Source organism: Rhipicephalus sanguineus, unplaced genomic scaffold (assembly GCF_013339695.2).
Source record: "Rhipicephalus sanguineus isolate Rsan-2018 unplaced genomic scaffold, BIME_Rsan_1.4 Seq411, whole genome shotgun sequence".
In the NCBI taxonomy this organism is placed as follows: Eukaryota; Metazoa; Arthropoda; class Arachnida; order Ixodida; family Ixodidae; genus Rhipicephalus; species Rhipicephalus sanguineus.
The window spans coordinates 143,772-162,569 of record NW_023615195.1 but is presented as its reverse complement, the minus strand read 5'-3'; the positions used below and the strand labels follow the sequence as shown (position 1 = coordinate 162,569).

Genomic DNA, 18,798 nt, shown 5'->3' with positions numbered 1-18,798 from the left:
AAGAGCAATTCAGTTGAAAGCGAATAGGTCGAAGGGTAACCACCTATCAATTTTCTCAAGAGCTACGGTTTGCAATTTATTCTTCGCGTCGAAACTGTGGTACGTGATGCAGGTATATTGCATTGTTCACGGGCAAATATACAGAAATTTCATCGTGTTTTCGCAGTTTTCGTGTGGGCCTCTAGTTGGGAACGGTGCAGTCGAACTAATCTGTTTAGACGAGTAAAGAAAGGAGGTCTGGGACTGCCACATCTTTTCATTCGGCAAATCATAAACAGGTTCTTCTTTTTCCGTAATGTGAGTGACCCTTTCCTGCGCACGGTGTGCCAACTGAGGCTGAGGAGGGCTCTACCGTCTAAAATTGTTTGACTTTATATAAATAAACACTTAAGCTGTCACTAATGCAATACTATAGCAGTGATGAAGTGTTGTGTTGGTCCATCACGCAGATCTAAACAGGATGTATGAAAATGCAGGACGTTCTGTAAAGGGTAATTAACAATCGATGTATATTTTGGTGGTTCGTTTCCATTCATATTTTGCTGAACATGACTCATTACAAATTTTTGTGTTAACAGTGTCAAGAACATGCTTGTAACTGAGCTGCTGTCTTTGTACGGGGGCGAAGGACTCCCTCGAGCCATTCAAATGGCTTTTCCCTTCGCCTCCGATCACATGTATTGTGATGAATCAATAAAATCAAATCAAATCAAATCAATATGTAGTTGGTACAGATCACATGAATGGCGCAGTCTGTGGGTATCTCAAGGAGGTGATTCTAAGTGTTCGCTTTTTGTCTGTTAGATTTTCTAATGAGTATCTGTTCTCTGTGACACGTAAAAAGCTGTACAAAGATGTGTGTGATGTAATTTTACCCGTCCCTCTGTACAGGGCCGTACACAGTAGAGGCCAAGGGCAGGACGTGCTAAAAAGGGTTAAAAGAATGCAAGTGGCGCCTTCCACGAAGACCTTCTTTTTTAAGCTTCACACAGGCACATTGCATGTCAAGGTATTCCTTGAGGAGCGTGGTTTTTTCTTACCTTGGGGCTCAGACTGCCTTATCTGTAATAAGCGAGAAACTATTGACCATGTTTTCCTACATTGTTGGGAGGGCGTGTACTTTTGGGATGTATTACAGAGGACAATCAAGAAGGAATTCCCGTTAAATCCATATGGTATCAGGTTTCTCCCAATAGATGATGATCATGGATTGCCGTTAGACCTAATAATGTTAACTGGCCTTCAGTGTTTATGGCGGGCTCGTATGGCGGGATTTTATTGCGATCCAGATGCACGGCCCGCACGGATGTATTTTCGTGAGTGTATGACCAAGTTTGTGGAACTCCAGAAAGCTCAGGAGTTTGTACCTGAGTGGTTGTCGAGGGTAGAACCCTTGGCAGCGCTCAAGGAATTTTAAACTTCTGTCTGTCCAGCAGGACGGACACAACTTTTGTCTTTCTTTCATATCTTTATTGTTTGATGTACATGTCTAATAACAGGCAATAAAACAAAAAGAAAAAGGTATGGCTCAGAGGTAGAACACTGGGCTCCCACGCAGAGGGCCCAGGTTCGAACCTCGTTCCATCATGGAAACGTTTTCTTATTTCCTTTTTTTTTCTTATTTCGTGCGATAGCGGTTACGGACACCGGCGGCGGCGGCGGACAACTACGGCGCCAGAAACGGCCGTTGAAATGATCTCAGAACAGCTTTCGCTGTAAAATAAAAGTGGAGGGATAAGGGGGTGTAAAGTGAAGGTCAGGCGCGGCATGCGGACTATATGTACTTCGGCGCACGCTGCCTTGCAAAGCTTGCAAAGAGATGCCTGTTAGAACCTTTGCGCCGAGCTTGCTTTGTGTGGCCGCACTGATTTTCCACGGACGCGCGCAGCAGCGTCTGCGGCAATGCTTACACACGTTTATATACGTAAATCGTTGCTTTCGTCGATCTGCAACACCGACAAGCTAATGTTGATCACTCATGCTCTCTCGCGCGTGTGCGATTTTGGCCGTCTCTTCTTGAATGCATATATCGTAATATATGGTGTTCAAGCCTAGCTAATTATGTTGCAGGCGAGCAAACAAATTGCACGGATAAATAAGAAGTGAGGTTGAAGAGCACTTCTGCGCGCGCCGGTCATTTCCGAACCAAAGCATATATATATAGTGCCGACTTTGTTGACGAAACAAGTTTGCATCGGTATACTTTCTTTTTCTTCGTTCAGCTAACTGATAAGTTCGATTAAAATTAGTGTTACCTTCTTCACGGTATTGTCAGGGCTCCCTCGTTGCCTCAACAGCGCACGGAGCATTGGGAAGTCATCGCAGAGCAAAGATAACGACTAGAGTTACTGTATATGCTACCTTTAAAGGTAGCATATACAGTAACTCTAATAACGACCAGCAGCTAGCACCTGAAAGGCTGCGATATGTGACTGGTTTTTAACAAAACACGGCGCATCCAGCTTGTGCGCTTGTTGGCAGATGGCGCTGCACATTTTGAAGCCCTCAGGCGGTGTCAATGCACGGCCAAGAAGTACCGATGGTAGGTGAATAGTACTGCCTCGGAGAATGGGTAAATGAGTGTGTTAGGTACATGGAGGTACAGGAAAAAGCCTCGCAGCAAAGGGAGTGTGCCACACGAGAAGTTTTTCCACCAGTTAGACCAACGACAAATGCCGAGCGTGTGGACAGACTTTCTCCGGCGGCTCTATGCAGATAGCTCGGTGGTAGCATGCTTCAGAGGCACCAGAACACAGCCTGTGAAGGTGACAAGAGGACTCAGGCAGGGCTGCCCTTTGTCTCCGCTGCTATACATGCTATATGTGGCGGGACTCGAGCAGGCACTCGTGGAATCGGGAGTTGGCTTCGCGTTCCGACCCATGATTGGTGGGGTGGCGCAGACATGGACGCTGCCCGGCTTGGTGTTCGCTGATGATCTAGTACTACTGGCTGAGCGCAGCAGTGATCCTTCAGAGGTTGGTAACACTGGCGGCCGACCATCTGAAGAGTCTGGGCCTTCACTTCAATGCCAAAAAATCGACCATATTGCAGTTTTCAGGCGTGGAGACCATTGATGTGCAGCTTCCCGACGGAGGAAGCATTCCGGTATCAGAGAAGTACCGGTATCTCGGTGTCAACCTTTGCACCTCCGCAGATCTCTATGACAAGCAAGAGGAGCACGTTCGACAGGCTTCGGTGAGGGCCGCCAACGTATTGCGACGGCGGAGTCTGGGGGTGCAACCGGTTTGTACTGGTGCGCGAACTGTGGAAGGCAGTACACGTGCCAGTGCTGACATTCGCCAACGCCGTCATCTGCCTTTCCGCAGCGACACGCCAGTGGCTGGAAAGAGGTCAGCGGGAGGTTGGGCGACTGGCGCTGGCGTGTCATGGACGTGTAGCTGTCGAAGCTGTACAAGGTGACCTCGGATGGTCAAGTTACGAGGCACGAGAGGCAAGGAGCAAGGCGGCCTACGAAGGCCGTCTTCGCCTCATGAACGACCAGCGGTGGGCCCGTCGTGTATTTAGATACACAGCTATCAAGGGCATGAACCACCATGGCGCAGGCTCTCCACAATCTGTGCCGCAAGTACTCCCTTTTTACCTACCATCCACGAGGACAGTGATCGAAAATGGGCCGTAAGAAGCTACGGAATAGAGTGCAGGAAGCCGAGACGTCGAGTGCAGGCGGTTATGGAAAAACCTAGCCTGGCCCTTATGCAGAGCCCACGAGACCACCATCCCGCCGAACGATTATACGACATATGTCGGCAGTGCGCTTCGTTTGTGTGGGCCCGTTCTGATGCGCTCCGCATTCGGGTGTGTATCGGCGTCACTTCGACCCGTCGTTGGCTGAACGGCACTGTACAGTGCAGGACATGCGGGAAGGACAGAGAGCATTGAACACCTGGTGCTTCACTGCGAATGCCTGTGTCCTCGTCAGACGATGGCGCCACACTACGGAGCACTCGGCTTTGTGAAAGACTGTGGCGCATCGGGTGAAGGCGGCAGCCGCGATACTACGTGCACCCCCTGGCAGCGACAGCAAACAAAAGCAAGGCTTCTACATGGTGGTCAGGGAGACAGTGAACAATTGTGATGTTCATGGACCTGGTGTGATTTTCTTGTTTCTGTCTTTTTTTTAATTTCTGTTTCTCGTTCCGGTCAGGACACTAAAAGGTGCCCCCCCCCCCCCCGGTATAAAGGGGAAGACCACAGACATCAATCATCATCATCTTGATATGGTGATGAAAAAATCCGTAAACAGGGGGTGGGTGCTCGAGCCAAGGTTTCGACAAGTGGACTTGTCTTCTTCAAGGCTGGTTCCATCTTCCACTTCCTGCCGTTTTTTGATATGGTGATATGATATGAGATGATATACAGCGGCTGGCGGATATATGCGGACGGGAAGGTGAAACTCTTGGACTAGGATTTGTGTAACGAAGTGTGGATTTTTTATGGTATTCAATGATCCCAGTGATCAGGCGGTGTCAATGCACGACCAAGAGCGCAGCAGTGACCGAGGTAGTACTATTCATGGTAGGTGAATAGTACTACCTCGGAGAATGGGTAAATGAGGGTGTTAGGTACATGGAGGTACAGGAAAAAAGCCTCGCAGCAAAGGGAAAGAGGAAATGCTGCAATAATAAAGCATAGAGCATTATGGGGACAATAGATACAAGGTGCTTCGAGGTCTGTGGAAAAGTGTAATGGTTCCGGGGCTTTCATTTGGGAACTCAGTGGTGTGTATGAGGTTAGAGGTACAATCAGGATGGATGTGAATCAAAGACTGTGCGACGGCTCGCGTTGGGCGCTCACGGGAAGACGACGAATGAAGCGAGGTCGGGTTGCCTTAGAACGTGTAGTTATAAAGCGAGAGTCAGTAAAGAAGAAGAATGCACACGCTGTGGCGAAGATAAGGAAACGACTGAGCATGTTCTATTGAATGCGGAGATATCCAGTCAGTGTATGTTTGGGCATGAGCCTACATGAAACCATTGGAAAGCTGAACACGTCCGCGATAGAAATGAGTAAGAGGCGGTGTATTGGCGGCAGAAAACTAGAGAGAAAGGACAAAAATAAATAGCGGGAAAAATAAGAATTGGCCTCGAGGAGTTACGGAGTCGCCTCTATCGGACGCGCCTCGATTGCGTGCTAGGCGGGATACCGCCGGCGCGCTCCCCATAGGTTTTGCTGTCGGCGCTCTACAAAACACCTCGCGGAAGCCCTCCAGGGCATTTCTGTAGGTACTTTCGAAATGAACTGTGTCTTTACTGTCAAAATAATCATTTTCGACGAACTAAAAGCACAATATAGTCTACAGTCGCTGTCTCTTTGCAGAAAACCGAGCACCCGCTTCACGCTGTCACCGCGTTGGAGACCCCTGAACCGGCTTCTTGCGTGAAAGGTAGTCACTCGCTGAGTGCAAACTATGTGAAATATCTCGTTAGAGTAGACTGCCTGTATAACCAACGGAGCATAACAGAAAGAAGCCTCAAGCCAGTGCTCGCACGGGTTCGCGACGACGGCGCCCCTGCATGTATGAGCGTCTGCAGTATGTTCGTATGCAGGAAAATTTGCGCTAAACTAGAAAAGGACAACACAAAGAAGGAACACTAAACAGATCGAGCGCACACTACCAACTGTTTTTATTGAACGTAGAGCATCAGTTAAATAGGGAAAACCCGACTGCGCATCCCCCGTGGCTGCGCATAGATGCACAGACACATCGAGGAACATCACGTGTTAACGCACCTTATTCCTCAAAAACACTTCTGCACCGTAGAGCGCTCCCGAGGCCTCACTTACACAGCTATCTTTTTTCCCTTAATGAGAATGCTTCCAAAACCTCCCGCGCACACGTATTTTGCTACGTCCAAGTATTTTAGTCTGTTGAAATCGTGCTTCGCATCCACAGGCAGCGCAGTGAGCTGGCAAATCGCCATTTCTTTATTTTTGATTGACAGCTGTGTTACGCGCGCGGTCATTTACGCAGCGGCTTGTTTGGCCCACATAAGACCTGCCGCAGGAAAGCGGTATCTCGTACACCACTCCTACCGCATTGCACAACCGATGCGATGTAGGAGTGGTGTACGAGATACCGCTTTCCTGCGGCAGGTCTTATAGTGACATCACGTCACATAAGGTGACATCACATGATGACGTATTCACACGTCATGGTCGCTTGCATTGCCTCCGTGATCGGTCACGGAGGCCGTGCAAAACCGCGTTAGGTGCAGAACGCTTTGGAGGGGGCGCGGGAGAATCAGTACATCGACTGACAAGAAGATGGCTTTCGCCTTCTAGTCATCTTTAACGAATGCATAAGGGGCCCTGTGCGTTTTTTAATTCAACGTATCTAAACAATGACTTGCGCATCTGCAGCCGATTTTGTGGACGCTGAGCACGGGGCCGACGATCAAGAGGTCGCTTTGGAGGGTTCTGAGATGGCATCGCACGTGGTAAAAGGTAGCGCTTTTACCGTCCTGTGGCAGATAAGCATCATTTGCCGGCGGGAAGCGCGCGCGAGCCATCGTCTCAGTGTGCGCTGTCTGCTACTCACCGAACATCGCAGGCCCGACGCAGTAACAAAGTCTTCGTAACGGAAGTGCTTGTTGCACACAAGACTCGTACCGGATGGCTACTTGCCGGTTCTTAGCTTTACAACCATGCTTCACGCTGTTTCTTGTCCCGCGGTTACCAGTGCAGGCTGCACTGGGCTCCTTTGCGTAAGCGCGGCACTGCGGCACCGGGCGGTGCCGCAGTGCCGGGCCCGAGCGGTGCCCATGTTCGTCGCCTTCGGAGGCAGCCACTCTATTACAATGGTTTCAATTGAGTAGAAAATGAGAGAAAACATCCGAATTTGAACAGACCGCAGCGCATGTGGGAATTGAAACTCGTTTTCAAAGCACGCGGTAGTGCGCCACAAGCAGCCGACGCGGCCGCTGAGACCACGTGATCCTGCCAAGCACGTCACACCGACGGTGGCGCCGGCGTTTCCAGTGGTGGCCTCGAGGCCAATATTCTGCCGTAAGGGGCAGAGAACTCGGCTGTGAATTTCTGTTTTTTTTCTATGTAAGATGGATTTAATCGAGATAGACAAGGCATTAGCTATGCCAACATAAAAAAAATTGTTTTTTTTTTCGTCGAACCTGACGGCACACATGTGTCACCGCCCCGTTATAAAGGGGGCGCTCATAGCATCCATCCATCCATCCATCAATCCATCCCCTATTAGTTCTAAAAAAATCACAGCATATCCACGGAGTGAATGAATGATGGGCGAAGCTGCGGAAGTTCATCGGTAAACCGTGAATCTTCCGTGAATTCTGCCCAGTACATCATCACCGACGTGAGATCGGGCGCGTTTAACTAAGGTTCGATGAGTTATGACGACTTGCAGCGCACTTTAATTTTCATGTACGCTGTGAATTTTTGTTTAGAAAACCATTGCTTAGAAAACATCTGGCGTCTTTCGTTAAGCAGCTGGCGTCTTTCGTTTTGCTTTAGAAACATCTGGCGTTCTTTCGTTTTGCTTTTACAAAACATCTGGCGTCTTTCGTTGGTTTTTTCATCAATCAACGGCGTTTTGAACAAAATTTTTATTGTTTAATCACGCACAGGAGAAATCTCACCAGGCACTACCTTGGAGGTAAAGAATGGCTGCTAATGGGAATGAGAGACAGAAGAAGTCGGCTTTTAGCTAACGCTGCGAATTTTTTATTGTTCACAACGCACAGGAGAAAACTCCCACCGGCACCACCTTGCAGGTCAAAGCGTAAGACGGTTACATACTACGCTACGAGGGACGACGGGTGCCGCTATAAGGAGCTTCGCCCTAAAACTCCAAGTTTATGTGTGTGTGCGTGCGCTGCGAGGCGAAGGTTGCACCAGCAGGGAACGATGGTGCAGCCTGACTACTTATCTAGAAGATAATCAGCATTGGGCACAAAAGTAGGGTGAACCCGGATATGTGTTAACTACCTGTGCTCTATCTTGCCATGGTTCAGGAAGTGACATTATGCCGGAGATTTAGTGACATGTCGGTACAAAGGCACATTCATCATCATCATCAGCCTGTCTATGCCCACTGCAGGGCAAGGCCTCTCCCATGTTCCGCCAATCAACCCGGTCCTGTGCTTTCTGCTGCCACGTTATACCAGAAACTTCTTAATCTCATCTACCCACCTAATTTTTTTGTCTCTCCCTCACGCGTTTGCCATCTCTTGGAATCCAGTCAGTTACCCTTAATGACCACCGGTTATCCTGCCGACGTGACGTGCGCGGCCCATACCCATTTCTCTTCTTGATTTCAACTATGATATCCTTAACCCCCGTTTGTTCCCTGACCCACTCTGCTCTTTTCTTGTCTCTTAAGGTTACACCTAGCATTTTCCGCATATCCAGCTTTTGTGGACACATCACAGCCAGCGCCCCTGGCGGCCCCGGCGCGAAGCTAGCGCGATTTCAATGGAACTGGCGAGTTTTTCCCGAATAATTAAGTGTAGAGGGTGAATGTTGAAAAACGCAGACCACAGAGCGCTTCTGGGAACCTAAACGCACGACAGGACTGCAGCGATCATGTTGCAGTAAGCTTCAATTTTGTTCCCAGAGCAGTTAAAGATTGTACAATGGGAGTCTATGGAAACGGCGAAAAATGTGGCCTGTTTTCGAAACAAAAACGGTCACTGTCGTAAAACTAAGCAAGTTATGTTAATGGTCAGGAAATCACATGTAGTCCTGACACTCAGCTTTCGTTTGAAGCCATTCTCAACTTGCCGCAATTGGCATAACATTGTTCCCTAACGCGTTTTTTGAAGCGCGGTCGTTCAAATGTTTGTGGTAAATTGATAAGCCCTTGCTTACCACCAGCCACAAGGCATCTGCCGTGGCCGAGCGAGCTAATCGCTCAAGTTCAAAGCGCGGCATCGCCGCGCCGTCGTTAATTCGATTCCTGGCGACGGATCAGCATTTTTTTTTTCAGCCCGTGACTTAGTTCCACAGCTTCGCGCAGGATGTCGCCGCCGAAACAAAAAGCTTTCGTTTCGGTTCGGTTCTTGACAGTGATCTTGAGCTGCCGTTTCTTTTTCTCTTTATTTTATGACTTTTTAGTGCATGTTTAAACACTCCACGCGTATCAGATCGTTCAGATCTACATTTTTGATTCTTAATTTATTCTTTTATAAACGTCTAAGGAACAGAACACCCGATCGAGTTATGGTGAACAAATCTCTTTCGAACTCACGTACGCGTATTGTGGTGGAAACTTATTTCTCCTTCTCATGATGTCGTTACGACCTTCTCAGGTACCTACAATTCAGCAACGTAAAGGAAGCGAACTAAGCTTAGACAAGCGAGGCATAGTAATTAAATGACAAAGTTAGACGTTTTTGCGTTGCTTTTTACTTTAGGGCTAACGCAAGTGTTTGTCGTAATCTTAACGAACTAAGGGGAATTTTTCGAGGGGTTCTTTTTTTTGTTAGACACTACTAATGAAACTAACAGATAAATAAGCCAATTAAAGAATAGGCAAAATTTTTCAAACAGCAGTGCAATGATTTCGCCCTAACTTAAATGAAATCAAAATCGCTATCTCGACAAGCATCAGCGGACGGCTCATATACCCTTCTATATGCTGCGCTCTCAACTCGAAGAGACTGTGCGAAATCTCCTTTCCTACCTGAAGTGGCTGTGTTCTGTTACAGCACCATTTTGTAGAGTTACGCGAGACTGCATCTAGAAGAGTTAGCTGCCAGCTTTACTTCATTTGTTGCTATCGCACTCATTGCATCGTACTTGCGGTGAAACTGGGATTTTTACTCATATCTTGTCATATTTATCGCCTACGTGAACAGAAGAAAACCAGCATGCCTTCTCCTTTAACATCACAAAGCATTGTGCGCTGCATCGGATAGGTCCGTGTGATATGACGTGTGTGGATCAAGCTTTCGGGAAGTCCAGGGACTAGCGCTCCCAGTTACAAAACGAAATCCTGTCATTCAGCAGCTTTTCGCACGCACTCGCAGCCCACCTCAACATACCGCAATAAGATGCCATTTTAAACATCTGTAAATGAAAATGTGCGCAGCATGTACTGGTTGCACAAGGCTGGAACCGAAAGCGGAGCTAGCGTTCGACCTAGCTTCTTCTGAGGTTTTGCTAGTAATACCAGCTATTGCTAGAGGTGCAAGTTTTTGCTAGTATAGTATTATAAAATATGGCTAGGCTTGGATAATCTATTCTTCTCAGGTTTCGGTCGGTTCCCCAGACTACGCACTTGTTGCGTGGTTCTGTGGCGGTATTTTGTAAGCATTCGTAAAACGGACGGAGGCGGTCCGTCTGTTTGAGTCGCACGTGACTAGTCAATGTGAGCACGCGATTCGTCGCGGCGCTCGTCACGGCTCACATTGACCAATCGCGTGCGACTCAAACGGACGGACCGGCTCCGTCCGTTTTAGGAATTCTTACAAAATACCGCCACTGAAGGGGAAATGTCGCGTCACTAGTAGTTACGTGATGGGATTTTAGTCACGTGAGAGAGAAAGTACATCTTTATTAGAGTCCAGTGCGGACGCTGAGGTTGCCCAGCGCCACCCGGTTGTTCCGAAGTTTTTGGAGACAACACGTCACGTCAATAGTTACGTGACGTTACGGGATTTTAGTGGCGAGACTAATTACTTGATTTTACGTGATTTTTAGTCACGTGGCTAGTTGTTACGTGATTGTAGTCACTAAGTAGATGTGCGATGTTACGTGATTTTGGTCACGCGACAATTGCAGGCGTGGTGTACAAAAAATTGTAGTCGCAGGAAACAACAACCCATCATCGATATCACATATATTTACGATCACGAGAATTCACTTTCGTTGCTCGAAAGAGCAAGCGAAGCTGCACTCGTGCACTTTTTATCACGTTTCAAAACTGTTTGGGCTTCTACGATTTTTTCTGGGATTTTTTGTATGCTTCATTTGCTCTATTCTTTTTCTTTCCTGGTGAAGAGCGCATATATATTGTTGTAAGTTTGAAAATACAGACAGTTTAAATTTAAGCACTGTGTGTGTTTTCCAATGTCGTCCTTGCTCCTTGCGCTGTGAAACATCGAATTATGGTCTACAGAGCATTTTTGCAAACAGAAAGCTGCTGTTTTCACTTTTGCATTCCGTTCCTGCTCTTTAGAAGGTGGGGGCACTTGCAAGGAACGTTGCAAGGAGAGTTTGACCGTAGTATCTTTATAATAGCTATCGTATCACGCGCTAGCCGCCGCGTGCTGTGGCTGTATGGGTTGATCATCTACGCTGGCTGTTTGCGCGCGATCGCTGGGGCCTTGATTCGAATCCCAATGCAGTTTTTTCTTGTTTTTTTTGTCTCTCTCAGAATTGCTTATGTTTGCCGCGGTGGTACAGCGGTTACGGTGCTCGTCTGTTGACCCAAAGGGCATAGGTTTGACGGCGGCTCCAGCATTTTTGAACAAGGCGAAAATGCTAGAGGCTCGTGTACTTGGTTTTAGATGCACATTAGGAACCTGAAGTGGTCGAAATTTCCGCAGCCCTCCTCTACGGCACGCCTCATAAACATTTATGGTTTGGACACGTAGAACTCCAGCAATTATTATTACTAGTACAACGCTGTTGAAGATTTAGTTGCTTGTTTTTTCGCTGGAATGTGAAGCATTTCTTAGCGAACCTCAGGCACTTTGGCCGTTTCTATCTACGTATCTATCTATCTATCTAGCCGCCTACGTCTGGGCGCTCTCCTGGTCGTCTCCATCACTTGTAATATACCAATGGCACAGCAGGGGACCAGTGTATGACGAACACGATTCACTGGTGATGACATGAATAACGCAAAATACCTGTCGCGTACGTCATGAAACCCTTTCTCTCAGTCACGTGTGGCACATACCCGCATACCAAAGTTCATGTTATGCGTGTGTGCCACAGGTGATACAGAGTCTCAACCAACACAGTAACCGCGAAGACAAACACAGTGACAGGCAGGGAAAGTGATAATAATAATATTGTGGGGGTTTTAAGCCCCAAACCAGATATGATTATGAGAGACGCCGTGGGCTCGGGGCGGAAATTTTGACCATCTGGATTCTTTAACGTGTACCGAGATCGCACACTACACGGGCATCTAGCTTTGCCTCCATCGAAATTCGACGGCCACGGCCGGGATCGAACCCGCAACCTTCGAGTCAGCAGCCGCGCACCATAACCGCTACACTACCGCGGCTGACACAAGAAAAGCGAGGAAGCTGATGACAGAACCCCCTGGAAGACGCTCAACTACTATCCACTCGTCCTCGTGGTCCGCAACGTGGACCACGTGGATTACGCAAAAACCGGGATCGATGCTTCCTATAATAAATCTGCCCAGAGAACCAGGCCTCTCATCATTACCGGTGACTTCAACATTGATTTATCAAGACCCAACAACGCTGGTTTTTCTACTGCGTGAAAGACGGCTTGGATGTGGACAGGGCATCAAAAGACCTCGCTGCCACATCCACGACATGAGGCATCATAGATCATTTCATCGTAAGATGCATCCAGGATTTCCACCAGCTGTACTATACCTCGGACTTCACTGCACTTAGACCCCTCGTAGCCGCCATCACGAACGGGTCCGATTAACAAGTCCGGTCCAGCTGCTGATGCTCACTGATCATGGTGATAATGACCTTGTTCAAGAACTGTCAAGAACCCCTTTCACACATGCACACGGGTTCCTGAAACATGCGTGCGTTGTCCGTCATAACGCACAGGTGTAAATATACAGTTGAAACCCGCAATATCGAAATCGGCGGGGAAAGCACAAAATTTCGCTCTTGCGGGAATTTCGTTGACGCGAGAATGCGGCAGAAAAGACATGTAATTTACAAAAAAACATTTCATTTCCAAAAGTCAGTAAGTTTGCTTTGCCGGGCCTTACCACGCAACAATTTCATGCCTCTCGATCGGGAATCTCGTTTGCCACGGCACAAAGTTCGCCCCATGCGCTGGTCAGTGACGGCGGCCCTGCGCTGTCACCAGTACCGTCATCAAGTGCGCCTACAGGCGAACCTTTTCCAGCTCCTCTGGATCAGCGCGGATCAGCGCAGAATCGTGGACAGCGAGCTGCACGCAACACCAAATTCTTCGGCGATGTCCATTTTTTCCCTGCCTTTTCCACCTCACTGATGATTGCAGCCTTATCTTCCAGCGTGATGAACTTCCGCTTTTTCATTGGAGGCGGCATCTTCGCAGGAAGCGAAATCGGACGAAGCAATCGCAACACACAGTTCACGTTGCACCAAGCGACCAAGAAAACGCTCCACAAATGGCTCCACCCACGCGACCATGTGCGCGCAAAGCCGACAAAGCTAAGCACAGAGTCAAGCCAACGAACGAAACCCCATGAGGAATGTGGATTTGGCTACGTAGTCCGCAAGAACGAGCGGGTGTTTCGGCAAGTCATCATCATCATTAGAACGGTAAGGAACTGCGCGACTGACGGAACACAAGAAGTGTACTACTTCTTCTTGTGTTCCGTCAGTCGCGCAGTTCCTTACTGTTCTAATGTCATACCAACTAGCCCCGCAACCCACTTTACTTCAATTCATCATCATCATCATTGTCGCCAGCTTTTTTTTTTTTTTTGTAAACAATGATAGCGGCTGCTTCTCAAGTGTGCTGTAGCGATGGTTCTGCGCAATTTAAGTGTAGCATGAATGCATTTCAGCAGTTTTCGAATGTAGGTAATATTGCGAGAGTAGAATATTTGCGCACTGGTGCTTCAAAAATTTCGTTAATGATGGACTACAGTATGAATATCTTTCGTAGTCTCGAGTTACGAAATGCATTGACTCCTATAGGCGTTCGCCGGTGCTACGAAATATTTCGTTGCGGAGAGAATTTCGCTCCCTCGGGATTTCGTTATCGCAGGTTTCGACTGTAACAACTGCAACTGTCACTGTAACGTACGTGCAGTGCACCTGCGCGCGCCACTCGGCTGTGTATATATCTAGGGAAACTTTCCTGCATGAAGCTTAGTTGCGAGTAACGCCTGTCCTGTGCATCTGTGTTCCTTCTTTGTCTTGTTAGGATTCGCGCTATCCAGTATCGAAGCATATAAGCACTACATATCAGCCTACTGCGTCTGGTGTTGGTAACACTCATTCTGCTGTTGGAATCGTTGCGCAACTGCATGTAAACAACTGGTTATATAATACATATGCGACTCTTAATAATAATATCTGGGGTTTTACGTCCCAAAACCACGATATGATTATGAGAGACGCCGTAGTGGAGGGCTCCGGAAATTTCGACCATCTGGTGTTCTTTAACGTGCACCTAAATCTAAGTACACGGGCCTCTACCATTTCGCCTCCATCGAAATGCTACCGCCACGGCCGGGATCGAACCCGCGACCTTCAGGTCAGCAGCCGAGCACCGTAACCGCTATACCACCGCGGCGGACGATATGCGACTCTTCAACATATGAGTGTGCGTATGCCACCTCACATTTCTCTAGCATCATTCCGTAATGTTTCGCTCAATGTGAAAAATTACGCCACAGTCACCATCCTGCGCATCCTTCGCATAACATCGATTCCCACGGTATGTGGGATCTGCCAAATTTTTTGCTGCAGTTTCGGTTTCGCTTTTGGAAATGGAGCAAGTAAACTTCGAATGTTTTATTTTTTATCCACACAACCCATTACTTAATAACGAAGAAAACGAACCCAGATTTTAGTTAACATCAACCATAAGAAGGCAACACAAAACGAAACCAAGGCAAGCATGAGGGCAGCCATTTGTAATATAATGAAGCGTTTTAAGGAAGAATTCTACTATTAGAGACAGCGCAGAAACGTAACCAGTAATAGTAGAACCAACGCAAAGCTTGTATTGTTGAATCGTCGCCTTTTTTCTACGGGAGCAGCGTTCTCTGCTTCTGCAAGTAGTGCTGCTCTTTTGCATTACATTTACTTCTCCTCCGAAAAAGAGCCATCCTGGCTAATTACGGACAGATGCACAGTGACAGTGAGGCTTTAGCAGGTCGATATGCACAATCTCATGCCTCGACATTGTTTGATTACAATAAGTCTCAAGCGACTTGACGGCGCATATGAAGTACGAGGCTTGCTAGACCACACGGTACGGGCCGTGGTACTTCGGAAGAAGTTCCGTGGACCGACCGGGGCACCTAGGAGTCCAGAGGCTAGGCCCGTAGCGAGGGGTATGTCCAAGGGCCCGCCTCCCCTCCCAAAAGTTTGACGGAGGCGGTGTTATACAGACAAGAATAATGAGAATAGGTGTTTCTCAAACTGTCAAGGCCTTCAGCAAGTGCCCCCTTCCTTTACCCAACACCCCCCCCCCCCTCGCTGACTGGCGGAGGCCGGCGGCGGGGACCGGTGTGCACGGAACAGACGGCGAAACGGTAGGCAAGCAGACTCGGAAGCGAGCGCGGCCGCTCGCGCCGTTGCCATAGCAACGACGGAGAGATCTTCAACCGGCTGCTTTGCTGCTGGCTTGCGTTTCCTTTCTTGAATTCTCGGCACTCGCCACTTTCCTATGAAGAATGCTGTCTCACGCTCATAACGTGCATGCCATTTGTGACCTGGAACTGGCGGGCGCGCGGCGATAATGCAATCGAGAAGCATGCACGATATCAGGACTGTTTTTGTGAGGCGAAACGACACCCTTTCAACACGTTCTTTAGTGTACGCTGCTTTCCTGAAAAGCATAGGTAATTTCATAGGGAATATTAGCCGATTACACACTGCCTTTGTTGCCGCAACGCCACTTCACGCCGTTGAAAGAGTAATAAGAGGGAGCAACTAAGAGGGAAGTCCAGGCATGGACACATGCATGTTGTCTTTACTGATGACTTTCCCTTAACAGGTACCCATGTTAGCAGCAATGTACAACAGAGTGAATGAAAACAGCGAGGAAGAAGACTTCAAAACTAACAAGCGCTTTTCGCTTTACAGTTCTGCTTACCGATTCAATGAGCCAAGTATTCGACGCTCACTAGATTGCCCTCCGCACTGTGTTCCCGAGCGAAGCCTAATTACGGTTCATCAAACTAATGAACAGATCAAGCTCGTCTTGCTTGTTCGCCTCAGGTTTATGACTAACGTGTCGGTAATGCACTATATATATATATATATACATATATATATATATATATATATATTATATATATATATATATATATATATATATATATTATATATAAATAATGTGTGTGTGTGGTGTGTGTGTGTGTGTGTGGTGTGTGTGTGTGTAGAGAATGCCTTGCGGGTAGCACTCACTAAAAAAAGAAAGATGGCTGTACTAACGTTTCAGCCGTGACACCGCCTACGTAGGTCAGTGTCTTGCGAAACCCATGCCACAGCCCAAACGTTATGGAATGCATTTTTTCCGGTTTTTGATGTGTGCTACCTGGAAGTTCATTCAATGGAGAAAGCGCCGCGCGCATGCGCCGTTGCTCGACATGCGTTCACTAGTGGTCGCGAAGGCAACGCCACCTCTCAACGTCAACTCCTTTTACTCTTTTATAAGCACAGAATAAATCGAGAATGCCTAATAACGTGCGGATTAATTTTAAACGCATTTTTTTCTTTAGTAAATAGCAGCGGACTGCGTACAGCATTCTGCACATCTCATTCGTGTACTATGAAGGCTTGCCCGTCAGGCAACGCGACATGCCGTTGTGACTTTCAAAGCGCAATTCAACAATACAAATCCTAATCATATGGTGAAAAAAAAGCTCGTTTATGTCACTGTAATTCACAGCCAGGGTCTTGTGACACATTTCGGTCGGTTGTCAGTTCCTTTAAGAAAGCACATAGCGAATATATATAGTGGTAGAATAAGTATTTACTCTAAAAAGCCGTGACCTCACTCACGCTTACCTCATGTTCCACGATCCCAAATATTTGTCCATAAGTAAATATTGAGAAGGTTATTGTGTATACATATTTGAACTTTCTCACTATCAAGGAGGTAATTTCGGCGTCACTACAAAATCTGCCCTAAATGGTGTCTCTGCGCTGTACAGCACACGTGTGCGCTGTACAGTGCAGAGCCACCATTTAGGGCAGATTTAGGGCCTAATCTAAGAAAAAAAAATAACATGTTATCAGATTGACAGCAATTCAATTCTCTGACATATTTCCACTCGGAGAAAGCTGAGAGGGAATACCATGTCTAGAGTGTGTTTCCTAAAACGCGTGCATCTATGATAGCACTGTGCTATCGATGCGCATTAACCAGACTTCACACCTGTGTGCAGATATCTCTATTAATAAAGTCGAGGCTACATGCCAGTTATCGTGTCTTCTGAAATATTATTAATTTTCGTAGTCGCTTTCGCGCGTATTTCTATTGCAACTTTTATGTTGCAGTAAAATTTAATATTGAATTATATATTTCTTACTATCTATTTTACTATGATTTCCTTATCTACAATAGAGACAAAACTACCCGATACAGTGGAAGGGACTTTCAAGGTGGGCCTACACGTTTGAGCCAAAAAAGAATCCCAACCAGGAATGTCTTCGCAGCTTTGACATTCCTATCAAGCCAGAAGATTCCAGGATTCAATACGCGGCTGATATTTTGCATCATTAAGTACAAAAAAAAAAAGCTCCGGTTTTGAAGACCCTCGAGCGGAGCTGTAATCATTCTATTCGACATGGGTCATTTTCCGTTGGGTTTTAAGAGGATGAAGACTACTGCTTGAAAAGCAGTAGATATTAAGGAAAAAATCAGATTTCTCTAGGCTTTATCTGGCTGAAGACTGGTATTTTTCAGTCATTGCCACGAGCGAAAAACTACTAATCAAAATTCCTGTGCGCATAAACACCATTGTTCTCTTAAGGGAACCTCCTGGAAAGGAAAGCTTAAGATTTCCTTTGGAACGCCTGCACATCTTCGTGGCAACAGAAGGAGCTCCACTCACAACTGAAGAAATTTTCATATGCTGGGTAAACGATGGAAGGGGAAAATAAAGGGTTCACTTTTCACTGATGTGTCTTGTGTCCCGTTGTTGAGCAAGTCAAATGCATTTTGTATTCTACATCAGGAGTGATACAGAATAAAGAAGTGATTTTGAGAGATTATAGGAATAGTTACTATATTATGTTGCATTAACAATCGTTGTTGTCAGCGCAAAAACGCCAAAATTCGCTCTTCTGAATTTCTTTGTGCTGATCAAAGTGGACGATTGGGCCAGTAGGTGATTCATGATCGACTTTGTGCTTGCTGTAGCGCAAGGTTGAAAGAGACTGCGCCTACAGAACAGAGCTTCAGGAGAACTTCCAGCCCATTAGAGTAACCTATTGGTGTATCTGCGCCAACAGTATTCAAGACAATCACCTCGAGCATATGAGTCAGTCGACCGTGAGAAAAAGAAAAAAAAAAGAAAGAAAAAGAAGAAATGCATTAGGATAGATAAGTGCCTTTTTTAGCGGGATAGACGGCAGATCTAGAGATTATTACACAACACGTCAGTCGTATATGTTCTACTATACGTTCATTCCTAACAAAAAAACTAACCAAGTTAGCATTTTCCGGTCTACAAGATAATCTTTCAACGACTGTATCATTTTTGTACACCCGCTTAGACGGCGCCAAGCTTGCGGTGGCAGCCACATTTCGATAAGAACTAAATGAAAACAAATAAAAACTATCTTTAACTTCCTTTTTTACTCGCATTCCTAGCGTTCTCAAACCTATCCAGTTCTAATTTGAGGTAACGCAAGGAGCAAACGAGCATCACCTAAGCGGTACACCGAAGAAAATTTGGTT

The 18,798-nt window shown here is 46.9% G+C and overlaps 1 protein-coding gene across 1 annotated transcript in view; it reads left to right on the top strand.

Moving 5' to 3' along the window:
- Window positions 1–2,813: 2,813 nt before the first annotated feature.
- Window positions 2,814–18,798, top strand: part of LOC119377226 (zinc finger protein 260-like) — a gene marked incomplete at its 3' end in the record, with an annotated part of 75,447 nt that continues 59,462 nt past the window's right edge. The window contains exons 1-2 of the mRNA XM_037646793.2: window positions 2,814–2,975; window positions 3,052–3,195. Of these exons, the coding sequence (XP_037502721.2) occupies window positions 2,814–2,975; window positions 3,052–3,195 (306 nt within the window). The remainder of the gene's footprint in view (window positions 2,976–3,051; window positions 3,196–18,798) is intronic.